Genomic DNA, 18,524 nt, shown 5'->3' with positions numbered 1-18,524 from the left:
ATCTATGAAATAAATCCGTCATTCTCAGCGTCCCGCCTGAAATGTCTGATTCCCACGTTGACCTATGCTGATTTTTACATGTTTTCCCCATGTCTGGAAAGTTCAACACCCATATAAAATTTGATTTTAAAAGATAATCACAGTGCAATAAATTCTCAGAAGATTCATCAAAAACAATTTCCCCATCTATCTAATCTGTGTCCGTCCCACACTGAGCTGAGATCAGTTATATGACCAGGGACCACTTGGAAAAATGCAGAGCGTCTTTTTATTATCCATATCAGTGCTGCACTAGAACTGTCCTCCAGCAGGTGGTGCCATTACACTGCGCTGCATATGATGACATACAGAAACAAATGTGGGAGCTGTGAATACAGAACACGAAGGACCTGTGTCTCAAAACTTCATGATTGTGTTAAAAAAAAAAACATATCAATCACCGACTACTACAGGGGGAGGTTTTCCTTTATTAGTGCATATACAGTTTTAATTTATATTAGTGTGGTCCATTCTTTCAACGATAAACTGGGATACATAGAATTTACTGCATTTGTCATATTCCACTGTCATGGTTTTGTTGCAGGACAGAGGTCTGACTTTCTAAAGCATGTAACAAAAATCCAATTAGAGAAACTGGGTTTAATTCTCCTTTTATAAATGAGAAAATGTCTCCCTGATTCATCTTATCAGGTATTCAGTAAAAGCAAATATCCCCAGGTTTTTTTAAACACCATGAAATACTCTACATTTCTGAGCTAAATTGGGCCTTGGTGCTGCCTAGTCTGTGATAATCACCTGAAAAAGATCAGCATCTGAAATGAATAGCTGAAAAACTGTTCATCAAATGTTGAATGTGACACTGAAGTTATTTCTTGCATAATGGGACTTAACCTTTCCAGGCTGTGCCTCCAACAGCTGCATTGAGAAAAAAAACTAAACCAGATTTCTCTTCTAGACTGACTTTGGTAAAGGAACTTAGTTTACACAATGCATTATGTTATGAGACTCGTGCACAAACATCATCTGTGTCCACAGTAGATCACTGGCTCCACTGCTCAGCCAAAACATTAACAAGTGTGATTTTATGAACACACAAGTGCCCACTTTTTGTGGAAAAAGGGAAAGTTATGTAGTATTTTAAAGCGATACATTTGCGTAACGTTTCATCCAATCTCCAGAATAATATGGATTGCATTTCGGATTACTTTTAACTACTACAATGAACTTTTAAGGGCAAGATGATGTCTATATCCTTATTATTGTCAACAAATGTCATGTGCAGAGCCAAACCAACAGTGAATCATCACAAGTATTGTGTTAGTATCACATCCTGCTATCTTATTTTTGTGTCATACAGCTCCACTTTCAGTCCAAAAACCATACAAATCCATCAGTGAGCCACACTGAACATACATGTTCTTTCTTCATCATGAACACACAGACACACTTTATTTTTCCCTTTCAAAATCAAATGATATATTTGTGATGACTCTGTATGTGTTGTTTTTTTTTTAGATTTAAAGACTTGCAGTCTTGAGAGACTGACCTACATTGCTGGTTTTGGTCTTTTCCTGAGATTTGTTGACAAAAATAGAATATCATTCCTACATCATTCCCACTTTTGAGGTAAATGCATTAATGACAGTGTTAAGGTCTCAGTATGTTTCAAAAGTGCTTAACAGGACTCAACAGGACTCAACCACAACCTAAAACAGAATCCAGGACAGTTTTTTTAACTCTCTGGAACAGATAATGAGACAATCCCTCTTGACACGAGGATTGATCAAGTGTGTGGGTATGGAAAGTAGCCAGGTTTTGAACTTTCAAGCTCCCTTTTTTGTTTCTTTCTTCACACACCAATGTTAGAGTGTACAATTGAGTGCGACATCATTAATGCCTTTGCAGGAGACAGAATGTCCGAAGATGTACCCCATTACACATTTGTGCATTTCCTTCATCATGTCGAGACCTTGTAGTCTAAGGCCTTTACTTTCTGCTCTGAAAACATGGGGTGAAATGATTATATTGAAGCTGTAATAACCTGTTCGAAAGGTTATTACAGTAAGGGCCATTTTGTAGTTTGCCTTTGGCTGCAGCAGAGGGCACTTTTTGGAAAAAGTGACAGCCATTCTACAAAAGACACACAAAGAGCAGAATTCTTGGAGCGCTTGTGTGTTGCCATTTGCAAATGGTATAAACTAGGAATGCAGTATATGTCATTGGCAAATAACCAAGAAAATTGAGTTTTTGTTTCGATAATTACAACAAATAATTATGTATAATAATGTGAAGCCTTGAGTTAATTTGAAGCATACTGAGAACTTAAAGATTCAGCACCGAAGCCAAAAATTAGAGACACTGTTAGATGATTTTGGTGTCCAAGTTCTTTCCACTGTGGAGTTCAGTCGACTAACAGGCCATGTAGTGTATTCCTTTAACCACACTGCTGTGATTTAACTGAAACCTTTAAAACACCCAAGGCAACAAACAGCGGCCGCAGCCTCCTGTAAAGTGCAGCAGCAGAGTTCCATTCAACAACAGTAAGTCTGGAATTCAATTTTAAGTAGCAGTAATTACCTCATACACATCCACATCTAATGCTGCCCACCTTCCCAGGTGAAATGTTTCTGTGTATCCAGCCTAAACATACAGATGCCTTCAGAAGAGAACTGCCTGACAGCCGTCTACTGTTGCTACACGTGAGGCCCAGAGACATAACAGCTACAGCTGAGGTGTATGCTTCAAAGCCTAAAGCAAAGTAGAAAAAGGAGAGATTTACCTGACAGGCAGAATGCAACGCTGCATCTCCAGGAAATAATCAAGTCTCACACAATGAACAGAAGGTTTGCTGCTCCACTCGTTGTTTTTTTTAACTCATTGTGGGTGTTGGTCAGTACACAAAATTCGGGGGCCGTGTTTTGATGGACTTTGATGGACAGAAATGTAAGCTAATCTCCCCAAGTTGAGTTCCAGTCATCACACACATCCAATCGATCGTCTCAAACTGAGAGGCTTTGAGGATGAAACCTTGGAGAGGTCAAAGGAGAAGGACTGTCCTCTCCAAGCTGGAAGCTTCATGGTTCATGGTAGACTTCTGTTCTCAGTGCATTTCATCGATGAAGACGACTAGGATATTCCAAAGTTAAACAGCTCAGAGTGAGTTTGGGGATGAGCTAGAGTTTAAAGTTTGTTCCTCTTTTCGTCTCGTCTCCCCCCACATAGTCCTCATCCTCGTGTGAATCACAGCGTCTCTTTTGGAGGCACGAGAGTTGGTGAAAAGAGGCATCCATTGTGTGTGTGTGTGTCTGTGTGTGTGGGGGGGGGTGGGGGTGGGGTTAATGTTACCATATGTGGGATTCACAGTGAGTCATTTTAATGACGCCCACCCCTCCACCTAGCCGGCGGTAGTTCATTCCTCCATACAACCTGGAAATAGTGAGTGAGAGTCAAATTATGAAGAAGGAAACATACAAATGTTCTTTTGTGCAGTAGAGAGAATATGTTTCAAAGTTCTGGTGCGACAACTCAAACCTGCCTTTGCTATTTTGGATGACCTATAGATCTCAGTGTGAAATGAGTTTATAAAGAAAGTACTTCTTCTGAAACAAGTGTTGACAGTGAGGTTATCAGAGAAATGTGGCCATGGATGTTGCTGTTGAATGCTTGGCACACTACAAATAAAATAATTGATTCACTTTAAATGTGTGGATGTGGGGGCAGAGATCTCAAGAGATTGATATCCTTTATGCCTTCAGACATGTCAGTCTTAACCACAACAGTTTTTCTCTGTTGCCAATTTGGATATAGTGATAAACTCACTAACATGCTGCAACTTTAGATTCTAAACACACAGTAAAAGTAAAACTATGTTTCAAGTTCAATAGGTAAACTGGCTGTTTCCAATATTTCTAGGTAGAAAGGTCTGAATCATGTTGAATAGGCTGTGATCATACAAAGCACTGCGATATTATGTTGCCTTATGTCTAATTAACTTTCTTTCTTATTATTCAAATCCTCGTTTTTATTTGTTTCACAATTGTACTTAGTATTTTGTAACATCATCTTTACCTCCATGTGTTGGCATCCGGGTCATAGACTTCTATAGTTTTGAGATATGTCGTCCCATCAAAGCCTCCCACTGCCATCAGTTGACCATTCACCACAGCCAGGCCCACCTACAGACACACAAGTATACTTTAGCCATGTACACAGATTAATGCCCAGTGCCAATTCCCCCCTTGGCCCTACCACTTTGTTTTGTGTGTTCACTTCTAGGTGTAGGGTGTCCTGATTACGTTGGGACATAGGGTTAGGGCGAAGTGTTACTCCAGAATTCCACTGGTTGCATGTGCATTGTGGAACGCTCCGCTGCAGTTTTGCTCCATGCTCTCTTGTCCGTCAACATCCACCGGCTGTGTTTTGAGTGTAGCACAGCGCAGCACTGCCAGACAGCTGGAGTGGCAAGACCAAGGAGTTCACACGGCAATTACAGAATTATGCGCAATCACAATTATAAAAGTGTATGTGTTGTAAACATGTTTAAACATAATTCTTTGCTCGGATAAAACTGCACCGGAAAAACATTAACTAAAAACGCTTTCCTGTCTCGCTCAATCTGAATTCGGCTGCATTGATGTGCTGTGCTCCGGCAAAAATAGAATAGAATAGAAAAATAGTACATCTGCTGCAGAAGGGTCTGGACTGCCGGAGCTAACTTCAAACTGAGGGTTACGAGAACGATCTGCCATTTCAATGTATTATGGTCCTTTTCTTTATAAGGGTCTGTGTCAACATAGCATTATATGTAGCATAACATATCATTGTATACTCAGGGGCGCTGGGATGAAGCGTTTGTGCACAGAGCGAAAAAAACACTGCACGTGCGTCTCGTCTCTATGGCAACAATATCTTGACAACAGCTGTATGATCGACACTGCCCCTGGTTTACTATCCATTTGTTTTTTATTTGACATTCGGAGGGTGTGCGGCATGACATGATTCATAAGACAAAAATACAGTGATTATTATCGCCTAGGTCAGGAAAAAGAAAAAGAACGATGGTGCCGCGGATACTCGCTCCTCATCTGGAACAATTGAAAAAAGAGGCAAGGTAGGAGCACGGGTTGCTAATACTGTATTAGCCTATAAAGCACCGCTAACATTAGCGACCAGTAACAAAGCAGCGTTCTTTTTATTTGGTTGATAAAGTGAAGTTGTAGATGAATTGTAAGCGTCCATGCTTTTCTTTCTCCATCAGATAAATGGCAAATGGTACTGTGACAAAACAGGATTAACGCAGGAGAAATCACTGCTGTGGAAGACGTCATACTGGAAAGTCCAGTCGTAACGTAAACACTATCAACATCAACTGATGACGTAGGAGGGTAGAATGGTTGTCCCATTTCATAGGGGGAGATTTCAACCACTACACCCATTGTAACTGGGTTCTGAGGGGCAGGGGCACACACACACACACACACACCCCGCTCCGTCTGGACGTCATGGCCACAACGGGGGACCACTGATTGGTCCTGGGGTTGTATCGCTCTGCACTGCTCAGCTCTGTGGTGTCGTCTCTCCCTCCAACAGAGTAAATCATGTCCTGGTAGACCGCACAGCCCAGGTGCTTCCTCCTGGTGCCCATGGGGGACACTGTGTGCCAGCGGTTCTCTTGAGGGTTGTAGCGCTCCACTGTAAAGGACAGAATGATCCAAAGAAACAAGGGAAAGGAGGAGACAAATTAAAGGACAGAAAAAATAAATGATCAGAGACAGACCTATGGTTACTTTTACTTTCAATAAACGACTGGTGTAATGGAACATAGCTGATCCGTGATCCTTACGGTCAATTTAGGATTGTACTTATCACATGACTGAGAACAATACCTGTATTTAATGGTGACGTCCCATCAGACCCTCCTACAGCATACAGGAACCCCCCCAGCACAGCCACAGCTACACCCAGTCGCCTGGTGCTCATGGAGGCCACACGAGTCCATTTGTTCTCCTTAGGATCATACCTATAGTAAAAGGAAGGATGCCATTTTATCATTTCATATTTAGCATTACATTAACAATGAAAAAAATCAAAACAAGGTTATCTTCCATATTCGTCAACTATTTATGATTCACGGTTGTTGATACGTGAAGTTTATGAGAAGCTTCTAGCTCATGATCAATGGACTTGTCCCACCGAGGGGGATGAAGGTAAGACATGATATGCTGAACTAGCTCAAGGCTGAAGGTTTAAATTTGTCAGTTTAATTTCAGATCTAAAACAACAAATATAACAATATAAGATGGTTTTGACAGATACCTTTCTACAATGTTGAGACAGGAAACCCCATCCTGCCCCCCTACAGCGTACAGATAACCTCCAAGGACAGCCACTCCCACACTGGTACGACAAGTGCTAGTGGGGGCCACATCACTGCTCCACTGATTGGTCTTCGGATCATATCTGGACAGGAGAGAGGGAAAAAAGATAATCTATAATTTTATTTCCAGATCTTTTCGTGGAAAAGACGAGGGAATGAAACATAAAAAAGTAGAGGAAAATCTCCAGACAGAGCTTGAGTGATCACCTCTCTACAGAATTGAGGTACGATGAGCCGTCATGACCTCCCACTGCATACAGCAAGTCATCCAGAACACTGACACCGACTCCACATCGTCGTTTACTCATCGACGCTACCATCCGCCACTCGTTGGTCTGGGGGTCGTATCGCTCCACACTGGAGATAGCGTCACCACTGCACCAGCCACCAACTACAGACAAAGGAGAGTTCATAATACTTGATAAGGACAATGATGCGAGGTCAGTAAGATACACTTTTAACGTTCGACAATGGCAGTGGTGTCTACAGACATAGCATTTTTGCAAGTTTATAGTCTATAGGTACTGACCTGCAAAGAGCACCTCGCCACAGCGAATAGGTTTCCTTGGCCGAGTTCTAGGGCCCTGCATCAGCGGCCTCTCCTGCGGCAGCAGCAGATAATTCTTCGCTTCATCAACCAGGTCTCTGAAACAGTATATGATGTATAATGACCATGTAAATGTTGCTCCGGCCAGTATTTGCAATTGAAAAACAAGAAGAACTCCCGGATCCAGATCAGCACCGACAGCATTTTCCCACCAGAATCATTCAAATGGTTGATGAACAAACAGCACACACCTGCACTCCTCGTCACTCTTAATGAGAGGGTCCGACCCAACGGTGCCCACCAGGAACTTGGGGCTGAGTAGTGGCAGGCGGACGTGCTGCAGGACCTACAGAACACATGAAACCCACACCAGTCCCAAAGTATTCTTCTGCTACAACGGCAGTCTCAAGTGTTTAATATGAGTGGTTTGTATAACAGAAGCAGAAACTATTGTGGTATGTTCATCCACAAACCTGCGGTAGCTGCGGTCTGCGTTCCTGGATGCTGTACTTCACCCAGGCCATCACGGCGTTGAAAACCTGCTCCTCGCTCCGCACATTGAGCTCATCACTGGAAATGATGTCTATCAACTGGTTGGCAGGCAGTAGCATAAATTCTTCACTTTCCATTACCTAAGACAGTGAACAGTGAGTGAGTGAGTGAGGGAGGGATGGCAGTGAGTCAGCAGTTCTGCCACAAAGAGAGAGAGCAGTAAATTCTAATTCTCCTCAATGTTGATGAAGGTTCTCAGTCATCCAGGTCATGGTACATCTAACACTCTCTTACACCTGGGCTCACCTAGCCTTAGCAACCCACATGAAGGCCAGTTGAGTCAACCATCCATAAGTGGCCCTAACAACTCTGAAACTCAGAGCTAACATGTGTCCTTAACGACTGTGTGACACTCCCACACAGAGTGTAAAAGCCTGCAACTCCTCCAGTTAGTGAGAACTAAGAAGCCTCTTGGATGAGAAGTGAAACGTCTTCAAGAACCTGAAACAAGTCCAGCTGCCTACGATACAGAACTTAGATTCTCCTCAATCCACTACATCAAAACCACTCCATCATTACATTATCAGAAGTATAACTGCCTTCCTCAGCATTAAGTTTTCATCACAACACAAGCACCTGAAAAAAAATCACTTGAACTCAGCATATTGGCTGCATCCTATTTTGATTGACCAGTTCCAGGGCTTTGGCATAAAGCAGGATGACACACTGGTTGGACTGCCTGGAACCCTCAAACAGAACACATGTGTAATGTTAAAAGTTCCACCCGTTCTGTGGAAAGTGTTGGAATGTCTGTCTGGAAAAGGGTCTATTACAAGGTCAGCAATCAAAATGATCTGTTGTATTTGTAGTATTTGTACTGCGCACTCCTTGACAGAAATAAAATTATAGTTGTATTATTGCAGTGTAGTTTCACATGTTTCAGGCAGTCTGACAAATGCTGCATTCTCACTGAACTTACAATGAATGCAGAATGTTGCTGCAGACTAACACATCTCTACCAAGCCTGTATGAGCAGGAACATTCACACATTCAGGAACACATGTTTGTCAGAGATGTCATAAATGTCTCGATTATTACCCGAGGCAGCAAACACAAGAGTCAGATGCAGGACGAGGAGAGAGTCTTTGTGTCTGTTGCGCTGCAGCCCACACAACTTAACAGCCTGAAGCCTGTTTCCCCTTCTATTGACCCACAAGCTGCAAAGAAAGTAAATATTTCTGCCTGTCTAAATTAAAATCTCTGGATGAGGGATTACTGGTGAAAGATTAAGGAAGTTTGTCTTTATGCTTGCTTATTAGTATTGCTATCATACAACTGCACAAGGCAAAATCTTAGTCTTTGTTTCAGTTCCACTCTAGTTTTATACACTCACTTTTTCCAGTTGTACATTGTCTTGCTTACTCTTTGACTGCATACCAATATTCTGAGAGGCAGTGTGCTGTGAAGCTAAATGTGACAGCTTCCCTCTTCTTCTGTGCTGTCTTAGCACACGTCTCTTAAGTGTCTCTATAGTCATGAGTCGATAAGACTGTCTGGGCTTTCTCCATGTTTACAATCAATGTGACACTAAGCTGTCAAACAGATAATCATACCAATAACTGTATTAGTAACTGCTGGCACACAGCCTGAAAAAAAACCAACTGAGCAGTGCGCATGTGACAAGATTTCCTGCTGATTACACTATGTAGCATGTAAACGCAGACATGAGCTTGGTTCCACATGCTTTCCATAAGAAGTAGTTGGTTGTGTACATGCAAAGAATCCATGTTATTGCTAATTTTCATGCAATAACCAGATTCCAGAGTTTTTAACTATGTTTTTATATGCACATGTGTGCACGACAATGACTAAAGACACAGTTTGCAAAGCTTTAAAAGACATTAAGTTGAAAACACAGATGTGTGAGTGGTAAAGAATAACTCTTGTTACTGAGCATTTCCCTGTCTGCACCTTCAGTCTAAATCTACCTGTATCATTTTTTGTAAAATAAAGATTATGTGACTTCTTACCTCTTGAAAATTGTGCTGGGTAAACTTGTCTGCAATGCGGAGCAGCTCGCGACAGGAGTGTGTGTCTGCGAAGGCCCTGATGCCCAGACAGTTGGACGGATCCAGCTGTCTCTTGAGGAACTCACAGCAGGCCTCCTGGATCTCAGCCAGCTGGAGAAGGCAGGCAGCAGGGAGCAGCGTCTGCACGTTTCCCTCCTCTACAGTCACCTAGGAGCAGGGAGGAGAGGATGTCATATAGCCATACAGCTGCAGAGTGTTAAAGCCCCTGAACCAGAGATTCTCTCATTTTAACTGTGGTTCTCTCATCTTTTCAGTCTCCTCAGGCCTCTTGATCGGGGTGGTACCGCCCCCTGGGGAGAGTTAGAGTGTCTGGGGACGTTGGAAGCTATACTTTATTCTTGGGGGGCGTTTGGCGTCAGATTTTCAAAACATTTATTCAATGTTATTATTGCTTTTAAATTGCTGTATTTTTGCTGCTTTCACTCCAGAAGAGAGATCTCTCCTACGTTATTAAGGATCACACTCACTTCACAAGACCTGTCCTACTCCACCTCTGATTGGTTTTCTTCATTGGTTGTGTTCTCCAAGTTTGACTCAAACTTTTACCTCACACAGTAGCTCTGGTTTTGCGGATTACCACACCGACCTCTTCGGCCTCTCCCCTGGTCTCTCACTTATCCTCCAGAGCCACGCTCTACTGTATCTCTGGGCTAGGTAAATAGAGCTGCCGCCGGGCTGCCCTGCCGCTGCTCCACTACCCGGCCTGTCTGCTCTTCCTAACGAGTGAACTAGTTTACTTCACAACTAGAAATAAATCAGGTTTTAAATAAACTTCGAACAAGAAAGTTAATCGAAAAGTAAATCTAAAACGTAAAATGATAATCTGGACATGAAGGCTAGAGTGAGTAAATGAAAGAAGTCAAATATGAAATGCAAAAGGTCAAATAGATTATGCTCAAACTAAAAGCATTTAAAAGGTGAAATTGTAAATGGCAATGGAAATAAGACAGGGGAAACATGAAATGTGAACTCAAAATGGGGAACAGTTAAGCCTAAATGGAATTTTAAATTAAATTAAGGGTAAATAATCAGAAGATCTCAGCATTATATATTGTTTAGGCTACAACTGCAGTTTTTTATTTTTTATTTGGTGTTATTATCATCAATGAAAAACTGTTTCCTGCTCCTGTTACCTGTGAGGTGTAGGCGAAGTCAATGAGCAGCTCCATGGCTCGCTCATCGATGTCACGGATAACCACTTCAGTCTGCCTGCTCTCTGCCAGCTCTCCTGTGAACATCGCCCTGAAGAGAACATGGAAATCAAGAGCTATTACTCAAAGTCCTCCACCTGCTCTATTATGTTTATTCATTAGCCAGTGGATTCATATTCTTCAGATGTGAGCTGAATATGTTTGGGTCTTTGTACCTGAAGTAGGGGCTGCATGCAGACAGGATCACACGGTGAGCATAGATCTTCTTGGCGCCCACCACCAGCACCACGTCACAGAGCTCACGGTGTTTCCTCAACAGGTTGATCACCTCCAGGGTCTGTCGTGGGTGTTTGTCCGACACATAGGGCATGCGTGCAGGCTGGGGGACCCCTTCAGGGAGCTTGTTGGGGTCCCCCAGAGTACAGCGGCTGGTGATGTCCATTCCAGTGGCGTCTTGGCGTGCGCTGGTGGCCCTAAACGTCAACCAGACAGGTAGTTTAGACATGTTTGGGTTGTTGATGAAGGTTCTCAGCCATCCAGGTCATGGTAATTCTAGGTGCTGTATTGTAGGCAACTGGACTTGTTTGAGTTTCTTGAAGATGTTTCACCTCTCATCCAAGAGGCTTCTTCAGTTCTAACTAACTGGAGGGGAGTTGCAGGCTTTTAACCTCTGTGTCGGTGTGTCCTCAAGCAGTTGCCTATGATACAGCACCTAGAACATGTTTGGGTTCTTGTAAATTCAATACATATGTTGATATATGCAGTTAAAGCCCCCTCATCATCAAATACACCTGATCTACTGTCTCAGTCTGTGGGTATCAGCTGAACCAAATATAGTTGGGTCACTGGCCACTAGATAGCCAGTGTAAACTTATCTACAGCAGTCAGTTCAATCAGCATTGCCCTACATGTTTGTAGCTGTAGCTGTGGGCATAGGACCATTTTGGTTCTGGGACAGGGCTTCACTTCAGATCATGTTCCCAGTGCCAGCCAAAAACCCCTGTCATCTGGACACATCTAACAAAACACATGGCATAATCATCATAAGTGAGACGAATAACGTTCACTTGAAAACTGTTATCTGGAAAGGGCTACCCATAATGCTTAAAGCTTTAACCAACATATTTACAAAAACTATAATCATTTTATAAACATGTAGGGGTCTATTGTGAATATTTACTCTTAAAGGTTGCTTGTTGAAGTTCTTAATACTTAAACTATTATCACAGATCTTAACTGTTTACATTTCTCTGGGATGCTTTAAGCACTTTAAATGTGGTGAATAAATATGAATTAATTGGCCAAATAATTAGAGACCACTACACAGTGTAATGTAATCATATACAGCAGACAGTTCATTAAATCAACATTTGTGTCTAACAGGTTGTAGGGCAACTCTGTGATATTAAAGATGCACGCCACCGATTTTACACATGAGGATCAGTTTGGTCATCACAAGGAGAACTAGAGCCTGTGAAAAATGTTGTAAAATGTGTTCGGCAGCTATGGAGAGAGCTTTTTGAAATGAAAATACATAACTATAAGGGTCATCTTGAGTTTGGTTTGATACTTAAAAATAAGTGTGTAAAGATGATATCTATTGACATGATACGAATTGTAAGAATTAGCCTCTATGGAGTTTAATTCATACTATTGGTTAAGAAAAAATCTGGTAATGTCAGCCTCTGCTGATTTGAACGCTGACCATTCATTTTAATTCATTTCTATTGAGTCCTCCAATTCTGTGAAAGTGCAACACTAAATTGCTGTAGCAACCTTTTAAAAGCTGTTCTTTATGGGAGTTGTATTGTTTTGAAAGATGTATCCACAAGGAGGACAGGCAATAAATTAGCAACACATTAGCACAAGCAATGCTACTATAATGGCTATCATGATATTGAACTATACCAAAATTCTTTAATTATTTCACAGTTTAACAAAAAAACATATTTTACTATTTTAGGAAAGTTTTCTTCGATTAGCACAATGTATTTACATTAGGGCAGCCCCTAAAAGTAGACTTGCATGTGGTCAGCGAATCATTGCACACTTTTTCTAGTTTTGTCAGAGCAATGCAGGAGCAGAAGCAGGGCAGGATTTAAACTTTACAAACTGTGTCTTGCCCCGAAATCACTGAACCACAAAACTAACTATAATGGAAGAAGAGAGGGGAAATTGAAACAAGGAGCAGTATTACTGTCTGTTGACTGGCTGCTCTGAGGTTCTCACCTTGGTGCTGACTGGCTGTAAAGTCAACTAAACTAATTTTAAACCAGATGCTGGTAGAACCTCCTCTACTGCTGCCCAGAGTTACTGAGTGTTCAAATGACAGAGTGTGTGGTGAGCTAGGATTTTATAACTGGAATATGAACAGGTTGCCTGAACTATGACCTGTTTCAGACTGCGGAAATGTGATGTTTTCACCTCACAGATGATGAACAAATGCATTATAATGTGGGTCTCACAGGTAAAACATAAGACTCTGACTGAGCATGCTGCTGTATTTTCTTTTTGTTTTCAAGAAACAATGGCAGGTGTTTCCATATTCATTTCACAGCATGGAGCATGCTGGCCTCCAGCTAAAAGTCAAGGACAAATTAAATATACAAGCTGAAAGGAAGTCTCATCCCTTACAGTTACTCTATACAAAACTGTCAAGGTAGGTTCTGTGTGAAGTCTAAAATGATTCGCCTTTGATCAAGAGCAGGGATTTGTCTGCCTTGTAGACAAGCTTATGTGGTGACATAACAGGATGGGTGACACAGAGTCATGGGGGTTCACACAAGGTCTCTAAATATAACACTCATTTCAAAGCATTTTTCTTACTTTCATGGAGAGTTCTTTTCCCTACTTGTTACAAAATATTTTCCTAGATTAAAACACTCAGCAACATGGACATTCAAAGATTTGATTAAAACTATTAATGTCTAACAGTCGAGGCCCTCAACAGTAGAAAGAGTTTGGCAGAATAAAAAGTCTGTGGGTATTATTTTCAAAGGATCATCTCACTTTGACACCACACCCACCTGCGCATTGGCTTTGCGTCCATGCACTGGAAAAACAATGTTTGGTCCCACACCTTGAGGTTAACCTACAAAGACAACAAAACAAACCAGACTCAGTTTGTTAGTCTGCTCTCAACACAAATGTAACAGGACATTAGAAATAGCATGTGAACGCAGCAGTGTTCACCAGAGAGTCCTTTCACAAATTTCCTGTTTTTACATTTAGTTTCTGATGTGTTTTTTTAAGGGCTGTCAATATAACATGTTAATTTTTAACTAATTCTAGAAAAAAATAAGGCATTAAAAAAATAAGGCAGAATAATCGCGCTCTATGACACCCCTTGACCTTACATCACTGAACACATTCCCTTCACGTTCCACAGTAGCTTTGTAAACATGATGGGTGCAGATGACTAAACACTGCTGAGCAGTGGCATACTGAATGGAAAAGTCTCACTCCAATGGTTAACATTCTTTCTCAAACTGAGAATGGGTTGTGGTTAATAGTCAGATATTATGCAGACTGCCATTTCAGCATGATTAACATTCTTTGCATGGATAGCAACAGCATAGAAATAAGCATGGATAGAAATAGCATGGATATCGCAGTGATAGCGATAGCTGTCACTCAAACATGAGGACTTATTGTGTAGTAAGGAGCTGCAGAGTGTATTCATGGTCAAACTGTAACCGGTACTGTACATTTACTGCCACTAGACAACTTCACTGCTAAACTTTCTGTCTGCTCCGTTGGCTAACAGCTGTCTGCTGACATAAAAGTCCCAGAGTCTACTGTAGTCCATTCAATAGTAGCATCAGCTTCATTTTTCTGGTCAAGTTTATACGCAAAATGAGTTATTTGTCAAAAATGATAAAACATTGTCAGGGAAGATCAGGATTTTTTTTTTTAATACACACACTGGAGTGGGGCTTCAAAACCAACCCAGATGGAACTGTTGACTGGAGCACTGTTTTGTGCAATTTATGCAGCAAGGAATTTTCATGCCATCAGAGTACTTCAAACTTGAACTATCACTTTTAAAGCTTTGAATGTCCATTTACTCATTGATTCACTCATCTACCAGTTTAAATATTTTTGAAATGCTTGTAACAAATACTGGTACATACAATTAATTTCAATTAATTAATCACAAAGCTGGTTATTTATGTGATTCATTTATTTAGTCGCTTGACATCCCTATTTGTTTTACATTTATTTTTTGGGAAACCTAAATCCTCAGTTTACTGCCGAAAAGGCTCGACATTCTCTGTGAGGGCACACACACTGCCCTGTCACCTTCCTAATTTGATCTGCAGCCATTTCTCGAAGCCGGACTGAGACCAGACTGATTGCTTGCTTACACTGAGTCACCAGTTTATTAGACACACATGTGCAATTACTTTGTACACCTGTTGCACTGCAATCAATTAGCATCGCCATGCCTTTGCAAAGTTTATGATGTACAGTTTTTGTTGTGGTCATTTGTAGAAGTTTCTGCCTTTACTTTTGGTATGGTGAAACACATTTTAATATAATGTAGTACCATACAACACTACCACAACAGCCATACATTAAAACCACCTGCTTTATGTTGTGCAGCTTCCCTTTGTGACGCCAAAGCTCTGTCACATCGAGTCAGACACACAAGATTTCTGGGTTTGTCCTCGGATGTCTGGCATTTGAATATCCTGTAGGTTCGGGGTTGGGGCCTCCATGGATCGGACTTATGCTTGTCAGATTGGGAACTGGGGAATTTGGGGATCAGATCAAGGCTTTGGGCTCTTTGTCAGATTTGCTTGGGTCATTCCTGAGCAGTTTTTGTGGTGTGGCAGGGCACATTGCCCTACTGGGGGGCCACTGCCATTGGGGACTGCCATGGCCAGGAGGTTGTTTACGTGGTCTACATCAGTGTTTGGGTAGGTGATGCTTGTTAAGTAGTATCCACATGAATACCATTGCCCAGGAGAACACTTCACCTGTCAGTGGTCTAATGTTGTGGCTCATCGGTGTATGTATAAGTACTCACATGCACAGAACAGAAATTCTAGAGTGCAAACTTTACCAGGAAAGTTTTGGCATTGCTCTAGTTTTTGTCTATCAGCTGTAGCATGCTAGACAGTGTTGACTGCCATCCAAATCGCAAACATAAATAAGAGACCAGAGCTGAGGGATTGTCTCTTTTCATCCCATGAACCACTGTAAGGAATCATTACAGTTTCTCTGTTAGTCACAGAGAAAATAGAATACAATAAGTGTATGAAACTATAGACGGACATCGTTCAACTGAAGTCAAATGTGTCTGTGGAAACACTGCATACATCGTGAGTGATTTAAGACAACATCACCCAAATGTATCCATTAGCTGAACGAGACAATAAAGCCCTGAGGACGAGTGCTTTTGTCCACAGTGTTCAAGCAGCCGCTTACTGCAGATTCAGACACTGACAAAGCAATAACTAATGCTATAGGAGTGTTTATTTCTGTGGACATGACTATACTTGGTCCCAGAGAATACAGGATGTAAGTATATGGTCAAAGTGCTTGAACCACAATACAATGTGCCGTCACGTGTGCATGTTAGTCTGTTGTGTCTGCCCAGTATAAACAAGCACAAGCTGCAGTTGTTATCAGCAGGTCAGTTACAATGGAGCGTTACTTTTGCATTACACTCATTACATTACATGTCATTACACTCATTACACTCATTACATTACATATCATTTATATTTTCATATTGACAATATTTAAGTGTCTCAACTGTTACAGTAAGAATTACGGCCAAGAAGCCACTGTTGATTGTTAACACATTTTAAAATAACTGATGAAAATGTCACTTTCTAGTTTTTGGACTGCTCCACCACTTATTACAAGGTTACTGTATTGCGCTGCAACAGTCTTTACTGATACAACTATTGAACAGGCAATTCATTGAGTCCCCTAAGTACACTCAGGTGTTAAATCTGCTGTGATTCGTTATATTGTGTTCAAAACATTGGAGTGCAGTATTTGCATACAAGCGATATGTAGTTGTCATATTGAGCTATTCAGTGAGGTTAAGAGAGCAGAATACATTACTTAGCTCCACTGTGAGTGTGTGAATGGGTTCATTAGAATCCTTTTCCTGTTCAACCTTTAGCATCTTCATCTGTTGTTTAAATAATCAACAATCTAATAGTTCAGCCTGTTGGGTGGCTTCAGCTGTCACAGAAAGCCCCGGCCACAGTTTTCAGATAACAGATATAGATATAGATATAAGTAAATGCACGGTCGCCTCCTGTGAGATATTTGTCTCTACTACATTCTTAACATAACTAACAAGTAGTTAAGACTTGGGGTAACTGTATGTTGTTCGCAGTTTTCAGTAGATAGACTGATCCGGGTGCGAATTCAACTAACATTAGCTAGCTAGTTAGCTAATCACAATTTCCAACTGTGTGGTAAGAATTAGGTTCCAGTGAGGTTGATCAATGGTTGGGGCAAAAACAAATGAGCCAGCTAGAAACATTGTGTTCTTCCGTGACTATTTTTATTTCCGCAGAACTACAAAGATCAATGAGCTAGCTAACGAGTTGGATCATTTCCCGAGGACATCTGGAAACGCTATGTGCTATCGCTAGCACCTGGGAGCAGAATCCACAGGCGATTCATAGGACAGTAACTTAACTAACGTAGAACAATTAGGTTAATAGGTACCAGCAAGGAAAATGTAATGGAAATGAAGACATCCCCTTGTTAGCCAGCATGTAGGACATCTGTGGCCGCTTGAGAGTCTGTCTCAGTGTCATGTCAGACTCCACGGAAAGGATGTTATTAACTCGAATGCTAATGATTACTAAGTTACAGACAGCGCTTCCGAAACTGCATGTGTTGACATTGTTAACATTGACAATCATCCGATAAAAGATAAGACAAGTTTAAGAAGGGCTTTACCTTATGTTTCCATCCCAGCTACACGGACAAGTTGCCTAGGTTGTTAATGTTTACAATTTTATGCCGACGGTGAAACGCTGCTGCTTTTCTTCCTTGGTATTCTTATGCGCATGCCAACTACCAAGCGCCACTTCCGGACAGTGTGTTTTCAAAATAAAGTATGAGATTACGTCATTGTGTTTCATTTATACATGTCAGCAACATTATACAGTTTGCACAGATCCGCAATTTATGAAATAGTTGAATTAAGACAAAGGGAATTTGCACAATGTTCTGTAACACCAAGTATGTAATCATGTTTGCTACCAGATAAAGTAGCACCTCCTGTCCCCCAGAGAGCGCTGCAGGCTGTGTGCAGGTAATCCAAGGTGTTTATTACTACCTTGCTTTTGGGGAAACATAACGCGCTTTATTGAAGAATAATATTTTACAAAAGTTTTTAAGATGAATTGCAGCACAGAAGTGACACATATGACACAATCACACACAGACTAATTCAAATATTACCACCGAGCTTCAAAAAGCCAATGTTCAGTTTCAGGACTACTGTAACATTATATGGAGTCGGTGTTAATGTTGTGTCCACCATGGAAACAGCACCTGCTAGCATGCCAAATTATATTCAATATACTTTAAAGTCAGAGCCACTATTCTGTCACTATTTTGTTGTCAATTTTGTTTTATAAGAAGTTTTGTCCATGACGAAACTTTCTCTGTAGTTTCATTTTAGACTGCTGGATTGCTGGACTTTTATTGGCTGGCTGTAGGTGATCCTCAAGATCTCTACCCAGTGATCAGGATCCTGGGAGGAGTGATTCTCAGACCAAGGGTGTCTTGACTGTTTATTCACTAAAGCACACAGGTGACTTTAATCCAAACTACTTGTCAGAAATACCAAAGAACTAATGACTGACTTCATTCTCTTGAAGTTT

At 41.2% G+C, this 18,524-nt stretch overlaps 1 protein-coding gene across 1 annotated transcript; it reads right to left on the bottom strand.

The window, feature by feature from the left end:
- Positions 1–447: 447 nt before the first annotated feature.
- klhl20 (kelch-like family member 20) lies at positions 448–17,672 on the bottom strand. The gene is made up of 14 exons (XM_073490984.1): positions 17,593–17,672; positions 13,683–13,747; positions 10,872–11,129; positions 10,639–10,747; positions 9,446–9,652; positions 7,397–7,555; positions 7,175–7,269; positions 6,906–7,021; positions 6,584–6,767; positions 6,316–6,459; positions 5,886–6,019; positions 5,483–5,691; positions 4,069–4,175; positions 448–3,426 (listed from the first exon to the last, which is right to left on the bottom strand). Exons 2-14 carry the CDS (start codon positions 13,703–13,705, stop codon positions 3,342–3,344), a joined length of 1,830 nt encoding a protein of 609 aa, XP_073347085.1. The 5' UTR covers positions 13,706–13,747; positions 17,593–17,672; the 3' UTR covers positions 448–3,341.
- Positions 17,673–18,524: the final 852 nt, after the last annotated feature.

This window comes from Pagrus major, chromosome 21, assembly GCF_040436345.1.
Source record: "Pagrus major chromosome 21, Pma_NU_1.0".
Taxonomy (NCBI): Eukaryota; Metazoa; Chordata; class Actinopteri; order Spariformes; family Sparidae; genus Pagrus; species Pagrus major.
Note: the sequence above shows the minus strand (reverse complement) of the source record. Positions and strands in the feature narration are given on the sequence as shown.